This window comes from Elephantulus edwardii, unplaced genomic scaffold, assembly GCF_000299155.1.
Source record: "Elephantulus edwardii isolate Elephantulus edwardi_28Jun2011 unplaced genomic scaffold, EleEdw1.0 scaffold00105, whole genome shotgun sequence".
In the NCBI taxonomy this organism is placed as follows: Eukaryota; Metazoa; Chordata; class Mammalia; order Macroscelidea; family Macroscelididae; genus Elephantulus; species Elephantulus edwardii.
In genome coordinates this window covers 11,314,720-11,333,486 of record NW_006399855.1, presented here as the reverse complement: position 1 = coordinate 11,333,486, position 18,767 = coordinate 11,314,720, and the positions used below count along the sequence as shown (strand labels likewise).

Sequence of the window (18,767 nt, the reverse complement as noted above, 5' to 3'; positions counted from 1 at the left end):
CATGCAGTGTCTCCTTGCTCTGTTCTGACGACTGCCTCCTGGTCCAAGTATAGGTTTCACATTAGCACAATCAAATGTTCTGGGATTCCCATTCTTCTTAAGAGTCAGCCACAGCTTGTTGTGATCCACACAGTCAAAAGCCTTTGCATAGTCAATGAAGCACAGATAGACATTGGGGAATAGGGGAAGGTAAAAAATAACTAATTTATTAGAAAGTCTTGTCTTAAAGCTGGGACAGACCTTCCTCTTTGCAGAGGAAACATTTAAGAGGCCAAAAGACGTCTTGTAGTATACATATTTGGCTTAAACATGAACTTTATAACAGAAAAGATGTCAGTTACTTTGTTAAAAACAATAATGAATTTTATAAACTCGAGTTAATGAGAAGGTTCTTGAAAAAGGATAAATATGGTTAAAACTAAGCAAAAATGAAGTTCAGTGAAAACTGGAATTCGATGGAACTGCCTTACTTTCAGGGTCTCACCAGTTTTCTGCCTTTGACAAAATACAGTCTTACCACATTTCTGTAACTCTGTATTGAAAACATTTGTATTTCCCCCTGCCAAGTTCTTCCTCATGTAGGCTCTCTTTCTATTGTATTTTTCTTAATAAGGGTATTCCTCACCTCCACTAATTTTTAGAAAGGAACAAAGTCAGGCAGTCCCAGCTGCACACCTCTTTCATTTTCTGTCTTCTCAACATTGTCTCTTGTGGGTTGGGATCTGGTAGCTCCCTCCATTCCTTTATAAGACAGGCCTCAGCTTAGCTTGGCACTCCCAGTCATACTCCTACAGACTAACAGTCTGTCAGGAGGAAAGTACCCTACAGACAGAAGTTTTTTGGTGAATGTCTAGTCATTTAAATATTTTTCTCATTCTCAGCCTAATTTTTTCATTGCTTTAAGTAAAAACTAAGTTAAGCATCTGCTATAATTGTTTATTGACTTTGTTGCTGTTGTCTGCTGTCAAGTTGGAACCAACTCATAGCTGACTCTCCAGCAGGCTTTCAGAGGCAGTAAAGTGCAGGGATAGAAGTTGCTTATCCTTGTCCCTTGGAGCACCTGGCAGCTATTAGATTTGAACCATGTGTGTTTGGGACTGCAGCACAGCTTCTTACCACCAGTCTACCAGAGCTGCCTATATTTGCTTTAATTCCTATAATAATTGCTTTCTTTCCCCCCCACCTTTTTAATTGACAAGCATTTTTCCTTTTTGTTACATGCTTTACATTTAATTTCTTAACTGCAAATTGGTTTTATCAAGTGACTATGTCATAACTACTCAAATATTCCCTGCTGTAGAAGCATCTGGTTCTATTTTTATATAGTTGTCATTAGTAACATTCTAATGAAATGCTTTACAACTAGCTTTCTGTGCATCATCTTCTTAAGAAGAAATTTCTAAGGTGACATTAAGAAGTTATTTGAAAAACTACGTTTAGTACTGACTCATTTCCAGCAGATTGTTAGCAATTTACAGTATGTTCTGTAATATATGACTAAATTTTATATCACATGCCCCAACATTTTAATTTTTTAATTGAACAAAACTACCTTATTTTTATAGCTTTTAGAAAAGCATGATTTTTTCAGACAAACTTAGCAAGTTTACATGATGAAAGTTGTTACCTTTCAAATTTTAATGACAAAAAAATCTTCGTATGACAATTTGTTTTTTCTTTTATACAGTGATAATAGTACTATTTAAATTGACTGACTGTTGGGTTTTTGCCAGTATGAGTTTAGGGCTCTTGTACATAGGGTTGCTATGAGTCGCAAGCAACTCGACGGCACATAACAACAACAACATTCGTAATAACTGAAAAGAGATCTTGTTATGTAACTTTGTGTTTTGAAATGTATTCTTTGTGAACACAAAATGCAAATCCTTGGAGAGGGACATCATGCTTGGGAGGGTGGAGGGACAGCGCAGGAGGGGAAGACCCTCTATGAGGTGGATTGATTCAGTGACTGGGGAAATCGGGATGGGTGTGTCAGAGGCAGTGCAATTGGCGCAGGATAGAGCAGGCTTTAGGACTGTTTGTTGTACATAGTTGTACTGATGGCATATAAAAACAACAACAACTTCCTTTTAGGGAACATAGGTTTGTGTAAATGTTTTGATAAAAAGGCCTGGGAAATGGTGGTAATTGTTGTTTTTAATTGTCTTTAATAATAGGGTCATAGGGTTTCTTGATTTTTAGTCATTGAGAAATGAAAAGTTTGTGTAAAATTTTAGACTAAGTAGTGTAATAAAAGAATTTTTATATTTGGATCTGTTATTACTGAACATACTGTTATCTTTATCATATTAGTTTTCTATTCACATGCGAAATACGTTGTATGGATAACCTTGCACTAAGGGAGTATTTGTCAGTATACCTTCTCAAAGTTGTGTGGCCTGGCCACTCAGGACTACTAATTCCTAACCTGTGTGTGTTTCTCTGTCTTTGTAAGCAAGCTAAGTCATCTTAATTTCATAGATAATAAAACAAAGTTATGCTAAGAAAACTAAAGAGAAAAAATAATGTGGTTTAAAGATATTGGATCAGGACCAAAGCTTTACCAGAACTATATTTAGATCAAACCCCATTTCCAGTAATTTTTTTTTCCTAGTCAACTGCCCTCTGTTTTTCCTTGTGTTTTTCTAAAGTCTTTATTAAGGCTGCATCTCTCAAACAATTTACTCAGTTTCTAAATGTATAAAAGAACAAATATTAAATGAACCTGATATTAGTAGATCTTTTAAAATTAATGGTGATGTAGAGGGAATTTGGTGTACCTGTGTCAGTCTCTGCTGGAGATACAGTCTTCCCTGAAAGTATGCTCCAGAGAATTTTAAGAAGACTGAAAATGTTTTTTAAAATTTTTACTATATTATTTATTCCAAGTAACTAAAATTTTAAGCTAATCTGTTAATACTGACTGTGAAATGATTGTGGAATTTAGTTAATATTTTATAGAGAAAAATAAAAACATAATTTCTTAGAGATAAAAATACTAAAAGCTGAAATCTTTGTCATGGTTCTGCTATTAGTTAGCTAAGTATGTGACTGTGTTGAGTCATTCAGCCTCCTTTGGCATTTGTTTCTTTATAAACTAAAACAAGGTTAGATGATCTTCAAGGCCCCATCTAACCATCATATTTTTATTACCTTAATCTTTGAACAAAAAAAAAAATTCTAAGATGTGATGGTGATATTTACTTTGGCATTTTGTCTTCCTTAGGATCCTGTTCCCAGTGGATTTTCTGCAGGAGAAGTTTTGATTCCCTTAGCTGATGAATATGATCCTATGTTTCCTAATGATTATGAGAAAGTAGTAAAACGCCAAAGAGAAGAACGACAAAGACAGCGGGAGCTGGAAAGACAGAAAGAAATAGAAGAAAGAGAAAAGTAAGATAATATATTTGGGGGATTTTACCTTTGAAATGGTGATTAGCATATTAATGAATTCATTTTAGTCCTGTTTGTGAGGCAGAAGTTGAATGAAGATATTTCTTACATTGAAATACTACAAATACCAGGAATATAAAAGCAAGGTTAGTTAAGAAAGTAGATTATCTTTGACATGTTTGTATGAATTTACCGAAGTGTTGTGCACGAGAGTTATTCGTTCTCTTGGCTTCACATGTGAGACTCTCAGAAAACCCATGCCCTCGACTCATTCCAACTGAGGGTTTTAAAGCTATGAATACTAATGAGAGAAGACGGCCTGTTTTTCTCCTGCAGACTGGCTAGTGTGTTTGAATGTTTAACCTTGTAGTTAGTAGCCGGGCACATAAACAATGTATCACCAGCTCTACTTTAGTAGTGTTTTCATTTTTTAAAAAAAAATCATCCCCTAAAAGTCTCTTGATTTGTCGCAACTTGAAATAATGTATCCTTTCCTAATTCAGTATCAAAATTATAAATGTTATTTATCTGGGTCCTGTATTAATTTTCTGCTTATCTGTGACAAGCTGATATTGTTTATAGTACATTTTTCCAAAGAATCTTAGTTTTGATACTGATGTATATGTCTTGGCTTCTTAGTATTTGTGTATGTAACAAAAATTGTTGTGGAGAACCTCTGTTGAAGAATCCCTTCTAGACAGAATTGGATGACTTATTTGGTATAAGGTTAGAAAAAGGGCACTAAGCTACTGGTGTGACATTTATTATTCTTCTAACAATCTTCTAACAACCCAAACATGAATGTTTATCCAGAGTTAGGTTTTTAATAGTTGATCTAAGTAATCAATAGAAAGAATCACATTTTTTAAGATTTTTTTTTTTAAATCAACTCTAGAGAAAATTGTAATGTATCGACTTGGAAAACAAATATAAATTTTGGGTGAGTTTTAGAAAAATAACTTGGGAACTTGATGTTGAATAATGGTTTTATTTCCCTATACTGACTACGAAGGATCCCTGGTGGCATAGTCTTAGCATATTGGGCTGCTAAGAGGTCAGCAGCTTGAATCCAGTGTTTCGGAGAAAGGTAGACAATCTCCTCCTGTAAAAATTTACAGCCTCAGAAACCTGGAGGGTTGCTGTGAGTCAAAACTGGCTCCACAGCGGTGGATTAGATGACTTTTAGTGTAACAGTTGGAGAATGAGAAACCCAGAATATTTAATTATGCTTATAAGAAACCCATACGTACACTAAGAAACTATTTTCCAAACAGAGCAAGGGAAGACCACGTGGCCTAATGTCAGGAAAGTGTGTGTCGGGGTTGTATTCTTTCTCCATGCCTATTCAGTATTCTCATTTGAGAAGCTGGACTCTATGAAGAAGAATGGCAACAGGATCAGGGGAAGACTCATCATCAACCTGAATTATGTAGATGATACAACGTTGCTTGCTGAAATCAAAGAGAACTTGGAGGGCTTCCTACAGAGGATCAAAGCCTTCAAGAGAGATTGCATCTCAACATCAAGAAAACAAAAGTCCTTATAAGCATCATCCAGATACATAGAGATGGGTGGGTGGGTACATCTTACTTGGATTCACAATCAACAATCTTGGTACCTGCAATCAGAAGACATACTATTGGGCAAGTCTACAGTCAGGGAACTCTCCAAATTAGTGATGAGCAATGGTGTCAGTTTGAGGATTGTGGTGTGCCCAATTCAGCCCTTGGTGTTTTCATTCACCTACTGTGCATCTGAGAGCTGGACAATGAATGAAGATGACAGAAGAATTGATGCCTTTGAACTGTGGGGAAGACGTTGTTGTGTATTGTCGAGTTGGATCTTAGCCTGTAGCTGACCTTCTGACGGGTTTTCAGAGGCAGTTAATTGCATTGGGAGGAGTTTGCCCATCTTTCTCCCACAGAGCAGCTAGTGGATTTGAACTGCATGGCTTTTGGATTGTCGCACAGCTTCTTGCCCCACTAGGCCACCAGAGCTCCCTGTGATGGAGAAGAGTATTGATGAGTATCCCATGGACAGCCATAAATGTCTTAGAATTAGTGCCAGAGTGCTTCTTAGAAGCAAAGATGGCTAAGTTTTGTCTCACATACCTTGAGCATGTTTGAAGAGGCCTTACAGAGGGTCATTCATCATGCTTGGAAAAGTGGTGGGTCAGCAAAAGAGGAAGAGCCTCAACCAGATGGATTGATAGATACCATGACTGCCTCAATGCTCAGATGAGTCAGAGATTGTGAGGATAGGGTTCAGATCTGTTGTTCATTGGGTTGCTATAAATTGTGCTTAACTCGACAGCACTTAACAACATTCGAATAACAACTATTTAAAATACTTAATATTTTAGTCTTAACTCTAATGTTTGTCAGGGAAATAGAATTATTTAAAACCTCTAAGGTGCTACCGAGTCATTTCTGCCTCAGCAACAGAATCAAGCATCTCCCAATCCTGATCTATCCCCACAGCCACTGCTCTTCTTGAGCTTGTTGTATCTATTGTGTCCATCCAGCTTGTTGAGGGTCTTCCTCTTTTTTCTGACTCTGCTTTACCAAACAAGATAACCTTCTGCAAAGATTGACCCCGTATGATAATTTGCCCAAAGTATATGAAACGAAGTCTCACCATCCTTTCTAAGGAACACTATGACAGCACTTTTTCCAAGTCAGATTTAGCTCAGTATCCTTCACCAAAACCATAATTCAAAAGTGTCAATTCTTCCTCCTTCCTCATGCATTGAGACAAACTTCTTTAAATTTTTTTTATTATTATTTATTTTAATGAAAGTTTACAGAGACTTGGGCTTTTCATTCATTCATTGTTGCACTTTTCTCTTGCCCACCCCTCTTCCCCCAATTTGCTCTTCTCTTTGAAAAGTAAAAAGAAAAATTCTTTCATTGTTATACAATCCCTCCCCTCGAGTCCACTCCACTATGCAGCCTTCATTCTGGACCTCTGTCATGACAATAATACCTAATCACATAACCTGTTTAAACAGTTTTCTCCCTCATCTATGGTTTTGTTTTTTTGTTTTTCAGAGAAAGCAGGCCGAGAATGTTTATTTCCATGCCCAAGCTGGCGTGGACCTGGCAGACAGCAGCACCACAGGGCAGAGAGGGTCAGCAGTGTCAGGTGAAGCCAGGCCAGTGCCAGGCGGGGCTGCCAGGGTCAAGCCTGTGGAGGCTCACCCCAAGGGGCAGAAAAGGGGTAGGTGAGGTAGGCAAAAGCTGGAGGAACCTATAGGGGTGCCTTGGGCAAGAAGAACAGAAACAGAGAGGCAGAGAGGGCAGCAGGCCAGCAAGAGGTCCGGGCTACGACTGCACGTTGAGCACATGGGCAGAGCACTGGTGGTGCCAGTCCTGGAGGCGAGTGTAGCATGGGCTCTGCAGCTCCAGGACATACTTTTCCCTGGATTTCTTTAGGTGTTCCTCATCCGGGTCTTGCATGAACTCGGTTTCCGTGAGGTGGGCAAGAATGCGGAAGGAACGGGACTGGCCTGTCCCAGGTCGAGGCCGCCAGTCCTCCGTGTTCTCCATCAGTCGTTGTTTGCTGCCATTGGGGACCAGTGGTCGTACTGGCAATCCGTTCTGCTGCGGGGCGCTGTCAGCAGGAGGGGAGGCCCCAAAAGGCCGGGCCGTCTTGTTGAGGGAGGCGCTGGGTGCAAATGTGTACCGCAGGAGAGTCCGTGGTTGGGACCTGGGCCTGAGCAGAGAGCTCCCTCATCTGTTTTAATGCAATATGTTATTTATCCTATCTTTCTCAGTCTCCCCCCAACACCGATGTCAGTCTTGTTTTATAGCAGTGGCAGTGTGCAGTATTTGTCCTTTTGTGACTGAGATATTTCACTCCGCATAATGTTCCTCCAGGGTCATCCATTTTGTATCTCAGTGCAGTGTAGTATTCTGTTGTGTGAATATACCACAGCTTCTCTATCCATTTGTTTGTTGACGGGCACTTAGGTTGTTTCCAACTCCTTGCTATTGTGAACAAAGCCACAGTAAACATGGGTGTGCATATATCTGCTTGGGTGGCAGTTATGGTCTCTTTGGGGTATATTCCCAGTAGTGGAATTGCTGGGTCAAATGGTATCTCTATTTGCAACTTTTTGAGAAAGTGCTGCACCATTTTACACTTCCACCAACAATGAATGAGGGTTCCAGTATCTCCATAACTTCACCAGCATTTGTTGCTTGCTGTTGTGTTAAATTTTGCTATTCTGACTGGGGTGAGATGATATCTCATAGTTGTTTTGATTTGCATCTCTCTTAGAGCTAGGGATTTTGAACATTTCTTCATGTGTTTGTTGGCCATCTGAATGTCTTTGGTGAAGTGTCTGTTCATATCCTGTTCCCATTTTTCAATTGGATTGTTTATCTTATTGTGGTGGAGACAGACTCTTATATCCTCGCTTCTAAGGAGCATTCTGACTGAGCTGCTTCCAATACATGTTTGTTTGTTCTTTTGGCATTCTGTGGTACTTAATTCTTTGGTCTTTTTATTCATTGTCCAACTTTTATATGCATATGAAGTGATTAAAAATTCCATGACTTGGGTATTTTCAGATGTGCACACACCTTAGCCTTGAAAGTGATATCCTTTTCTTTTGCACTTTCACAGTTACAAAAATCACAAAAAGAGCTGATTTCTGTTTTTAAAGGCAGCATCCATGACAGTTGATTATGGATTCAAGTATATTGAAATTCATAACAAATCAGTCTTTTTTTTTAAATCATGTTACTTATTGATCCTGTTGTGAAGATTTTTCTTTTCTTTAAAACATAATAGGCATCTTCTATTTAATTTTGTAAAAAAAAATGTTGGATAGTAATGAATATTTCATATTATAAATATATTTGACATTAGTTACTATTATTAAATGTTGATATATTTCATTATTTACTGAATTACTTCATGGGTGAAGCATATTCTAGCAACAGATTATTTATTAACCATGTTAATTTGTTTTAAAATTGAAAGAAGTAATTGTCAAGGAAAGTTTTTTATTTTTGCTAGTTATGCTCTTGTACCTGTTTGTTTATCTTGCATATTTTCTCAGATTTTATACTTTGGTATTGTACTGTTTAAATAGCTAAGAATTTAGATTGGAATCATAATGACCCCTGTCTGACAGAGAAGAGCTGTCCTATAGGTTTTCTAAGCTTTACGTTTTATGGGAGCAGATTGATAGGGATTTTTTTCTCCCTCAAGAGGAGCTCCTAGGATTTAAATCACCAGCCATTCAGTCAGTAGCTGATCTGTTAACTATTATGGTGTCAGGGCTCTTTGTCTAAAAGAGATAATGTACATATTTTTAGCCAAGAGAAAAGAAAGGTGAAATTCTCATGTTCACATCTCTATATTGGTGCAGTTTTGATTAATATTAATTTTCTTATCATAGGAGGCGTAAAGACAGACATGAAGCTAGTGGATTTTCAAGGCGACCAGATCCGGATTCTGATGAAGACGAAGATTATGAGCGAGAGAGGAAGAAAAGATGTAAGGCCTGCTTTCTGTAAACTTCTACTGAAACTGTTTGTTGTTATATGCTGTTGAGTTGCTTGTGACTCATAGTGACCCTGTGTACAACAGCTCTGAAGCCTGCCCTATCCTGACCCACCCGCATTGTCTCTGACACACCTAGCCCCCTGCCCCAGTTACTGAGTTAAATCATTCTCACCTGTGCTGTCCTTCCCCCCTCCCAAGCATGATTTCCCTCTCCAAGGACTGGTCCCTCTTTACATCATACCAAAAATATGTCACATGGAGCTTTTTACTAACATTACAATTTTAAAAAAAGAAGTAAGGCACGTGCATAGCTCTTAAGCTTGACCTGGAGCAATTATGCTGTTTGTTCTTCATATTCAGTGTAGTGATAGTTCATTTGCCTTTGATTTGGGTCTCTAATCCACATTTATGTAACAATTTCATTTACATAGTATTTTCACACATCCTCTCTCTTGTGCTTTGTAACAAACAACTTTATACTTACTGGATTCTTTGAGAATGGCTTAAAGTATGCACATAATTATTTCTTTACCTGAAATAGTCATAATACTGCCTCTCTTCTACATTCAGCTGCATCTTTGTTTAAATGCTAAACGTTTTTTAAAGAATAGGAAAGCTGAGGCACAAAGAGAATGGTAAATACTTTCTATAATAAACATCTTATTTAATAATAGAGAACTGGTTTTTATTAACTTGTTTTAGAATCTAATTTAAGTTGAATACTGTGTTCCCATCTTTTCAGCTTACCAATCTGTTGCCTTTTTTTGATAAGGAGTTGGGACCTCTATATTAAAAGGGTTTTAGGGATTTCCCTTCACTTGAATGTTAACAGAAGGTATAAAGTCTTTATAATGAAATACTTTTATTTCGTATTTGAACATTTAACTGATATTAGGGAAGTAATACTCAATACTTGTTTTACTGCTGTTGATGTTGTTGCTGTTAATGTGCTGTCAAATCAGAACAACCTCATAACCCCCCTAGGGTTTTCCGAGGCAGTGTGTAGCGTGGGAGGAGGTTGCCCATAGTAGATTGATAATCATGTTTTAACTATATGAATATTAGATTTCTAATAATCATCCTGAGTTTTTTTATAGTAAATCTCCAAAACAATTCTACTTTTCTGAATGAATCAGAAATCACTCTGAGTCTTAATGACAAGGTTAAAAAAATGATCTTAGGAAGTATGTAAATATTTTTCCTTCAGTGCTTTATAGTATTAACCCTAATTAAATCAGAATGCCTATGTACTGACTTTAGAGAATCGTTTTATCCTGTTACAGTTTTGTTTTATAGTAATTTTAAACTTTATTTTAAATTTCTTTTTTAATATTATTTATTTGGTCCTTAAGCCAGTGTGCATCTGTATTATATATTGTTGTTATGTGTTGTCAAGTCTTAGCTGACCCTCCAGTTGGTTTTCAGAGGCAGTAAGTTAGACAGGATTGCCCACCTTTCTCCCTTGGAATAGTGGGTGCATTTAAACTGGTATACCTTTGGGTTGGCAACATAACTTTTTACCTCTAGGTCAGTAAAGCTCAAGCTCCCTGGTGATCAGAGTGGAAACAGTTAAACATTGATTATGCTTCAGTGAGACAATGTGTACGAAAGTGCCTAGTGTAAAACATGCTATCAGTCAGTAGTTTTTTTACGATTTTTAAGTAACTGTAGTTCTTTGTGTTATGCTCTTTACCTTAACATTTATTCATTAACTATAGCAGTTTTTACCTGCCTTTTAAGAGGGAAAAATAGGACCAAACAGAAAAGCTCACTTTTTATTTACCTAAGTTTGCTGCTTTTCTAGTCTCTAAATGTTAGATTCAGATATTTAATTCTTGTTAGCAGAAAAATGAGGTAGTAGCAAATAATTTTCCTTTTTCTTTGGTAATGTTAGTGATAAGGCAAATGGTACATATCACAGTGCTTGAGAGTCTTATGTCGGAAAACATTTCCATTCTTTAATCAGCTAAATTGATGTTCTTTGCAGGTATGGGCGGAGCTGCTATTGCACCACCTACTTCTCTTGTAGAAAAAGACAAAGAGTGTACGTAGACCTGTTTATTCTGTTTCTTGTAATACAGTTTATGGAAAACCTTAGCTTGAGTCAAGCAAGTTTGGTGCGTTTAAGGGAAAATGTACTGAATGCCAATCCTGAGACTGTGGGTCCACCCACGATACTGTTCTTCCCCTTTCCTGTTGTGGATTACAAGTTTCCATTCCAGACTATTTTTGTGTTCGTTTGGGCGTTTTTTATGACAGGTTTTTTAATACAGTGAGAGCTGCTGTTTGTTTTTTTAAAGCAGCTCACTTGTTTTCAACATTTCACATTTGATGTTAGATTTATTTGGAGTTAAGGTTGAAACTATAAATAGATTAGTTAAAAATTCCTGGGTAGAGCATATATTTTGTATTCAATTACTAACCTGAGTTTGGCAGTTTGAACCCTGCCACTAATGAGAGGCCTGACATTCTGCTACTGTGAAGATTGTTATTATTGGGTGGTTCCAACCCGCAGTGACCTTATGTATAACAGAGTGAAACACTGTCTGGTCTTGCACCAACCAGAAACACTCTATAGATTGTTCTGCTCTGAAACACTTATTTGAGTCAGAATCAACCCAAAGGTATTTTACCTTGTTTTTGTTTTTTTTTTTTACTTAGTGATTTAACCACAAACCAAACTTACTCATGTTAAGACTCACAGCAACCTCCCATTAGATTTCAGTTGCTGTAAGTTTTAACAGGAGATGATGGTCTGTCTTTATTCTGTGGAATAGCTGGTAAATTCAAGCTGCTGGCCATTTGGTTCTCAGCTCAGTGAGTTACACACTACACAACCGTGGCCCAGTCCTCATTGGTTAAATTCTTTGTTGATCATATGGAATTGACTCCTGTCTGGCCCTCTGGCTGCTTTCTGGGGCTCTATATTGCAAGAGGCCACGTAGCCACTGGTGGCTTTGAAACAGTAGTAAGGTGTAGCCTTTGGGTTAGAAGCACGATTCCCTCCCAAGTACGCCACCAAAGCTCCCTTCAGTGGTTTAGGAGCTGCTATATCCATGGCCTTCCATGAGGTGGCAGTGTCTTTTTGTTTCCCTCCTGTTTCAGTGTACTAGGATATCCATTTAAGCACATTGCCAGAACATGCCTTACACTGATTCTTCTGCTATTAATCTATTCTATTTTTTTTTGTTGTTGTTGAAATTGAATGTTGTTATATTCTTTAGATAATTTCACTATGCTTTTTAGCCTGTTATACATAAACTATACCAGGAAACTTTTTTGGAAGGTTACAGTTGGTTAAATATCTAGTGTATAAAAAGACCTGTAAATAATATCCTTATCAGGAGTGGTACACAGGTTCCCTTTGTGTAATGTGTTTAAAAGTCAGTCACAGTCCTGGAGTCCAACTCATGACTGATCCTTGAAAGGATTGTCAGAGGCTGTAAATTGCATGGAAAGAGATTGCCCATCTTTTGTTTCATGGAGTTGCTGGTGGATTCAGACTGGCAGGGAAACACTGTCTTTGGTTTAGTAGTGCAGCTCCCTATGGACTATTGTAATGTGTAGCTCCATTGAAAACTAGTGTTTTAATATAATCCCTAACCTCAAAGACTAATATGTTAGGCTGGTGAAATATTATGACAAGATACTTAAGACAAGTGTATCCAGGATACTATCTGTGGGAATTGAAAGAGAAGTAATATATATTTGGAACATATGAGAAAGAGTGAATAACATTTCAGTAAGATATAAAAAGGTCATTTAAGGAAATAAGAATGGGAGAAAATTTGGAAATAATATTCTGTTGTCATGCTAAAAGTCATGTTGCTTTGTGGATGTTGCATAATTTGACTTTTTTCTTTTCTGGCAAAGCAAAAACATAAGTGAAATTAGTTCAAAAGAAGCAGTGTATATAAGTACGCTCATAATATTTTTGTATGATTTTTATTAACCTATTTTTGTCCTTTAGTACCCCGAGATTTTCCCTATGAAGAGGATTCAAGACCTCGATCACAGTCTTCGAAAGCTGCTATCCCTCCCCCAGTGTATGAAGAACAGGATAGGCCAAGATCTCCAACCGGGCCTAGCAACTCCTTCCTTGCTAACATGGGGTAATGATTTTATGATTCATGTCTAAGGAAATGTAAAAAGAATGCAAGAAATAATGTTACACATTAGTAGCTTTTTTAGTAGCTACAGTCTTTGTTTAAAATGAAAATATTCTTGGGTTTATAGGGAGATACATGCATCCCAGCTCAAGAATTAGTCCTTAAATCGTGTGAAATATATTCTAATATAATGATGTGGGTTTTTTTGTACAAAAATATATGCCCTTTTCATATATCTTTTGAATAATTTAGATGTTGAACATTTTATACCCTAGATAGGAAGAGCTTCTGATAGTTATTTATAATGGATAGGAGTAAAAGTATCTCTAAAAGAAATTCCCCCCCCCCCCCCCCCCGACAAAGTGAGCCATTTGCTTTATGGTCACAGGGTTAAGTTTTGAGTTTACAACTCCTAGTCATTTTAAGTACAGTTAAACACTTGCTTTCCTGAATTTTATTTTAATACTAACATTCAAGTGAGGCTTGTGAGTTTGTGTTTGTTTGTTTGTTTTTAAACTTTCCACTGGTTTTTGCCTGAATTTTGGCTGAATTTTTTATTTTGCTTGATGCTTCAGGGGGCCTGTCAATTGAAGCAGCCTTTCACTAATGTCTTTGTGTTTAAGAGAATGCCTGTGGTAGAAACACTGAGAGGCCACCAAGTGTGGTATTAAATCTTGCCTACTTTCTTGGCATATCTTTCCCTTCTTTGAGCCCTCTGAGATGACTACTAGTGGCTAGAGTTGATGTTTGTGGTTCCCCCACTTCAGGAGGATTTTGACTTTCTTACTTACATTCATTTCCCTAGACTGTGCTGTTTAATTTAGTAACCACGAGTAACTTACTTGTGGTTATTTAAAGTCATTAAAAATAAATGGAATTAAAAAACTAAATAAATAAATGGAATTCAGGGAGCTCTGGTGGTGTAGTGGCAAGAAGCTGCGCTGCAGTCCTAGAGCTATGCCATTTGGAAGTTATGACAATATTATGTAAAGCTGAAAACTTAATAATATCTTGCTTGCTTTCTGTTGGCCTTAAACTAGTAAGCTAATCAAGGTCCATTTACTTTCTTCTCTGTTAAATAGAGTGTCTTTAAGGCTTCTTTCATTTATAAAGTCTGTTCTTAGACACCATTGTACTATTTAGAAATATGTAAATCCTTTCAGTTTTATGAAACTACATGCCTAATTTTTTACAAGCACTTTTCTAATAGTTGTTCTTTATTGCTCTTGAGTTGAGGATGACTCAGTGACCCTATGAACAAAAGGCCTGAAGCCTTTCTATAACTGTCATCGTTTCTCCAGTTTCATCGTTTCCAGAGACATGTGGTTTAGGAAATAAGCCATGATAATAACTTGTATAGTGATACAGACATTGGAACACACAGCATGTCTAGTGTTTTTTTTTCTAATTGTTGTAACTAGGAAGTATCAACTGTTGTTGTGTACCATTGAGTTGGAACTGACCCATAGCTGACCCTCTGGCAGGTTTTTAGAGGCAGTTGATAATCACATGAGAAGAGGTTGTCCATCTTCTCCCACAGAGCAGCTGGTGGTCTCAAACTGCATGTCTTTGGGATTGCAATGCAGCTTGTCACTACGCCACCAGAGCTCCTGGAAGTGTCACTAGGGAAACTAATATTTTCCCTCACAGATAATCTTAGAATATTTAGGATTTTCATTAGTAACTTTCTGTATTTCTTTAATCCTGAATATTCCAAAACTCCCATCTTATGACCCTCTTGTTCATTAACTGTGAATTCATCTAAACCCTCATTAAATTTATACAGTTTATACAGAAGCATATTTTGCAATTTAAGAACCAATTCATGCTAGAGCTGATGATTGCAAGTATGAAGGATCTTTTTGTTTTCCTCCTGCTAGTGGCACGGTAGCACATAAGATCATGCAGAAGTATGGCTTCCGGGAAGGCCAAGGTCTTGGGAAACATGAACAGGGGCTGAGCACTGCATTGTCAGTGGAAAAAACAAGCAAACGTGGAGGCAAGATCATTGTTGGTGATGCTACAGAGAAAGGTAAATCTCCTTGCAAGAAAAGCGTTGTTTTTGTAGTACAAACAGCCTAAGTATGTGTGTTATGAAAGCACTGATAATATCTTCTAAGGGTATAGATTATTCTGATTTGTTTTATATACTTCAAGTTTTGTCTTTTTAGAAACCAAGGTCCAAGGATGACACATCTTTATTTTTTTCAGAAGAGTTAGGTATGAAGGTCCATGGGAAGAAGAAAGACTGCTAGAAAAACACAATCCTTAGAAAAGGAATGTCATATTGGACCTATGAATCTTGTCAAATTGATAAAATAATAATTCTTTTTATAGGATGAAAGGCAGAACCATAAACAATGTTATTAGTAATTACATCGGTTCTATGTCTACATTTTCCTTTTTTCTATATTTCTTTTTTTCCCCATTTTCATGATAGATGTGATTCCTCATTTTTTTACAGATTTATTGCTCCATGAGATCTAATACCACTTTGTAATGTTGGTTTGATAGATGCTGCCTGGCTAATTGGGTCATTCAGTTATCATAGCATGTTTTGTAGTAAGAGTAAATTAGAATGAGACAGAAATACCTTAACATCTTTAGGAGGAAAATTGAGTTAATTTTGAATCTGTCTAGCAGACCTCTTTTCCTAAAGAAAGAAGAAAACCTTAGAGTCAGCCGTCTGAAATAAGTTAGCCAGTGACTGAAGACATAATTGCTTATTTTAGTCACTGATAAGTGTGGTGGTTGGTATGTTTTGTTTGTTAACTCTGAGGAGTTGAAATAAGTAAAAATTATTTCCAAATAAGGCTATATTTGTGCCAAGAAATGTGTTGATGCTTATAGGTGACTAAGATGAGCAGCAGCAATTGCTCTGAAATTAAATTAATCCTTCTACTAGGATTCCATGCTCCTTTTCAGTGCTCTGACACATCTAATGATATGTCTTGATACAGATGCAGCCAAGAAATCGGATTCAAATCCATTAACTGAAATACTTAAGTGCCCCACTAAAGTGGTCCTACTAAGGGTAAGGAGTGAAGAAAAGAAATCCTGTCAGTCTTACTTTTTGTGCATCACTCTTCTTTTCCTGTCCCCACATGCTTTAACCTCCATTGTAGTCATGAAAGTTAAAGAAAACTGCAGTGAGACATGTGTGAATAATAAATGTCATTGGATGGATTCCATGTAAGACTAATTTTAAATTCCATTTCTACTAGATAACTTTTTCATTTTTGTCAAGATACTAAGAGTACAGTGAGTAATTATGTAAAAATTTTGAAATTGGTACATATTCACCATAATTTATGCTTTTTGGTGCTTACATATTTTTTGACATCTTACCAAGCTGAGAGTGTGTTTATGTGTGTGTGTACACACACTAACTTTTTCCTGTTAAAGGGGCGAAAATGAATTATGTCATTTAACATTTGAGATTAATATCATGTCTAGTGGCCTACGTGATAGGGAGTTATGCTGTCAACCCAGAGACTGGTGGTTCAACTCTACCAGCTGTTCTGAGGGAGAAAGATGGGCAATTTCCTCCCTGCAGTTTATAGCCTCTAAAAAGCCACGGGAGGATCAGCTCTGAATTATATCATGGTAGTATATCTGCACACTCTAGTTGAATTTAACTTTTTTTTTGTTTTTAGAACATGGTTGGTGCAGGAGAGGTAGATGAAGACTTAGAAGTTGAAACCAAGGAAGAATGTGAAAAATATGGCAAAGTTGGAAAATGCGTAATATTTGAAGTAAGTTGTTTTTGTTTTTTAGTTTTTCAACATTTATAACTTAAATTATAATAGATGACAAAACCTTTTGTTAATAAAGGCACAATATACATATTGTAAGTAAATGCATGGGTGGTGTAAGATAGTTAATGCTCTCAGATTCTAGTAGAGAGGTAAGAGTGTACCCAGAGACATGCTGGAAAAAAGTCTTTGCAGTCTACTTCCAGAAAACAGAACTATTACTAACCTCTCAATGCAAGCCTACGAGTAAACACGGTTTTCCGTGAAATCAGCTCAAGTCAACATTGACTCAAGAGCAATTGATGCTTGTGGTATACACTGTAAGTAACTTGCGTCTCATGTAAAGACACTAAAACGTTTAGCTTTTATTTGGTGAAGAAATAGAAACATGTGATTTCATGATTCAGCTTAGTAAGTTGTTTGAAGATACTGGTTGTTATCTGCCCAGTGATACGGTTATTTGGACCTGCCTTTGGTCCAGTCATTTGGTGAATATTTACTCAGGGCCTGTTGCATACTAAGAGCATTTGAGATACAGGGAGTGCAATCCCTGCTGTCACTAGTGTAATAGTAATAATTTAGTTGAAGAAATTATAAACATATAAAATAATGGAGAATATTTAGTTGCCAGATTTGATAGTGCTGATTATAAGTTTAAAAAGTTGCTAAAAGGAAAATAGAATCAACTGTGAACTTTATCAGATGTGAGGCTGAGTTTTAAAATGAATGAGTAGGATTTAGAGGGGGAGAAAAGATACTTAGATTTTATTCACTATTTCTGTGAGAGAATAGGGAAGACTGAATGGAATGATTGAATATTTTAGAAATTAGGAGATGTTCTTATGTAATTGAGTAGAACCATATTGTGGAGGTCTTAGGTAGACCATGGAATTTAATATAAAAGACAATAAGGGGGCAGGAAGACAGTAAGGATACCACCTTCTTCATTTAAAATTACTGCTCCCATTTCTGCTTTTCCTCTAATGCTGTTATTTGATACATAATTACCTGTGTACCTGTCAGCAGGCATAAGACCTGCAGCTATATATTTTAGCTGTGTGTTCCTTTCACCTAACACACTGCCGTTATAAAACACAACACATTTAGATGACAAATTATACTTACTTTGTTGGAATTTTACTACTGTTTATTCACATACAACAGAAATTGAAAATCATAAGGCAGAAAGCTCAGTTGCGGGATAGCTAATATGATTCTGCTCTCATTTCTTCCCCAGATTCCTGGTGCTCCAGATGATGAAGCAGTAAGGATATTTTTAGAATTTGAGAGGGTTGAATCAGCAATTAAAGGTAAATTCTGCACTTAAATAGGAAGATTATGAAGTTTCATCTTACTCTTTATCATTGAAATACATTCTTAAGATACCTATTAACTATTTTTTTCCTTTGCCTTTTAGCTGTTGTTGATCTGAATGGGAGGTATTTTGGTGGACGGGTGGTGAAAGCATGTTTCTACAATTTGGATAAATTCAGGGTCTTGGATTTGGCGGAACAAGTTTGATTTTCAGATCCTAGAACACAAGTCATCTCTGATCCTAAATGAACTGCAAGCTGAGCACGAAGAAAAAAGGCATCAGCCTCAAGGCTGTTTGGGCTCTGAGACTCTTGAGAGGACTTCTAAGATACATGTTGATTCCTTTTTTTATTTTGTGGTTTTTTAATATAATATAAAAATCCTTTAAAAAAAAACAGAACAAAACAATCTGTGTGCCTCTGATTGTTTCTCTTTCACTATCACTTCTGTTGAGTTGATTACCTTTTTAGCTAGGATTCCTTGGTTAATTCTCAAGTGTTTCACTGATAGAGCATTTCTTGCACTGAAAAAAATTAGAGTTTTGGGACATGGAGTTGTATTAATTTATCCTTTGTTTTTTCTAATATATCTATATACCTGCAAGTTACTTTACTGTAGCTTCATAAATTTCATAATAAAGCATCATCTTGGCAGTATGCCAAAGGTGAAAATGTCTGCT

The 18,767-nt window shown here is 36.8% G+C and overlaps 2 protein-coding genes across 2 annotated transcripts in view; one reads left to right on the top strand and one right to left on the bottom strand.

Moving 5' to 3' along the window:
* RBM17 (RNA binding motif protein 17) overlaps positions 1-18,474 on the top strand; it is a 31,975-nt gene extending 13,501 nt beyond the window's left edge. Inside the window, exons 4-12 of the mRNA XM_006891863.1 lie at positions 3,227-3,393; positions 8,804-8,901; positions 10,898-10,954; positions 12,881-13,022; positions 14,900-15,051; positions 15,980-16,053; positions 16,676-16,774; positions 18,012-18,084; positions 18,192-18,474. Coding sequence (XP_006891925.1) covers positions 3,227-3,393; positions 8,804-8,901; positions 10,898-10,954; positions 12,881-13,022; positions 14,900-15,051; positions 15,980-16,053; positions 16,676-16,774; positions 18,012-18,084; positions 18,192-18,295 — 966 coding nt within the window. The 3' untranslated portion in view covers positions 18,296-18,474. The remainder of the gene's footprint in view (positions 1-3,226; positions 3,394-8,803; positions 8,902-10,897; positions 10,955-12,880; positions 13,023-14,899; positions 15,052-15,979; positions 16,054-16,675; positions 16,775-18,011; positions 18,085-18,191) is intronic.
* Positions 6,717-8,318, bottom strand: LOC102865546 (PDZ and LIM domain protein 7-like). Its single transcript, XM_006891871.1, has 2 exons — positions 8,314-8,318; positions 6,717-7,101 (listed from the first exon to the last, which is right to left on the bottom strand). The coding sequence occupies exons 1-2, from the start codon at positions 8,316-8,318 to the stop codon at positions 6,717-6,719; spliced, it is 390 nt and encodes a 129-aa protein (XP_006891933.1).
* Positions 18,475-18,767: the final 293 nt, after the last annotated feature.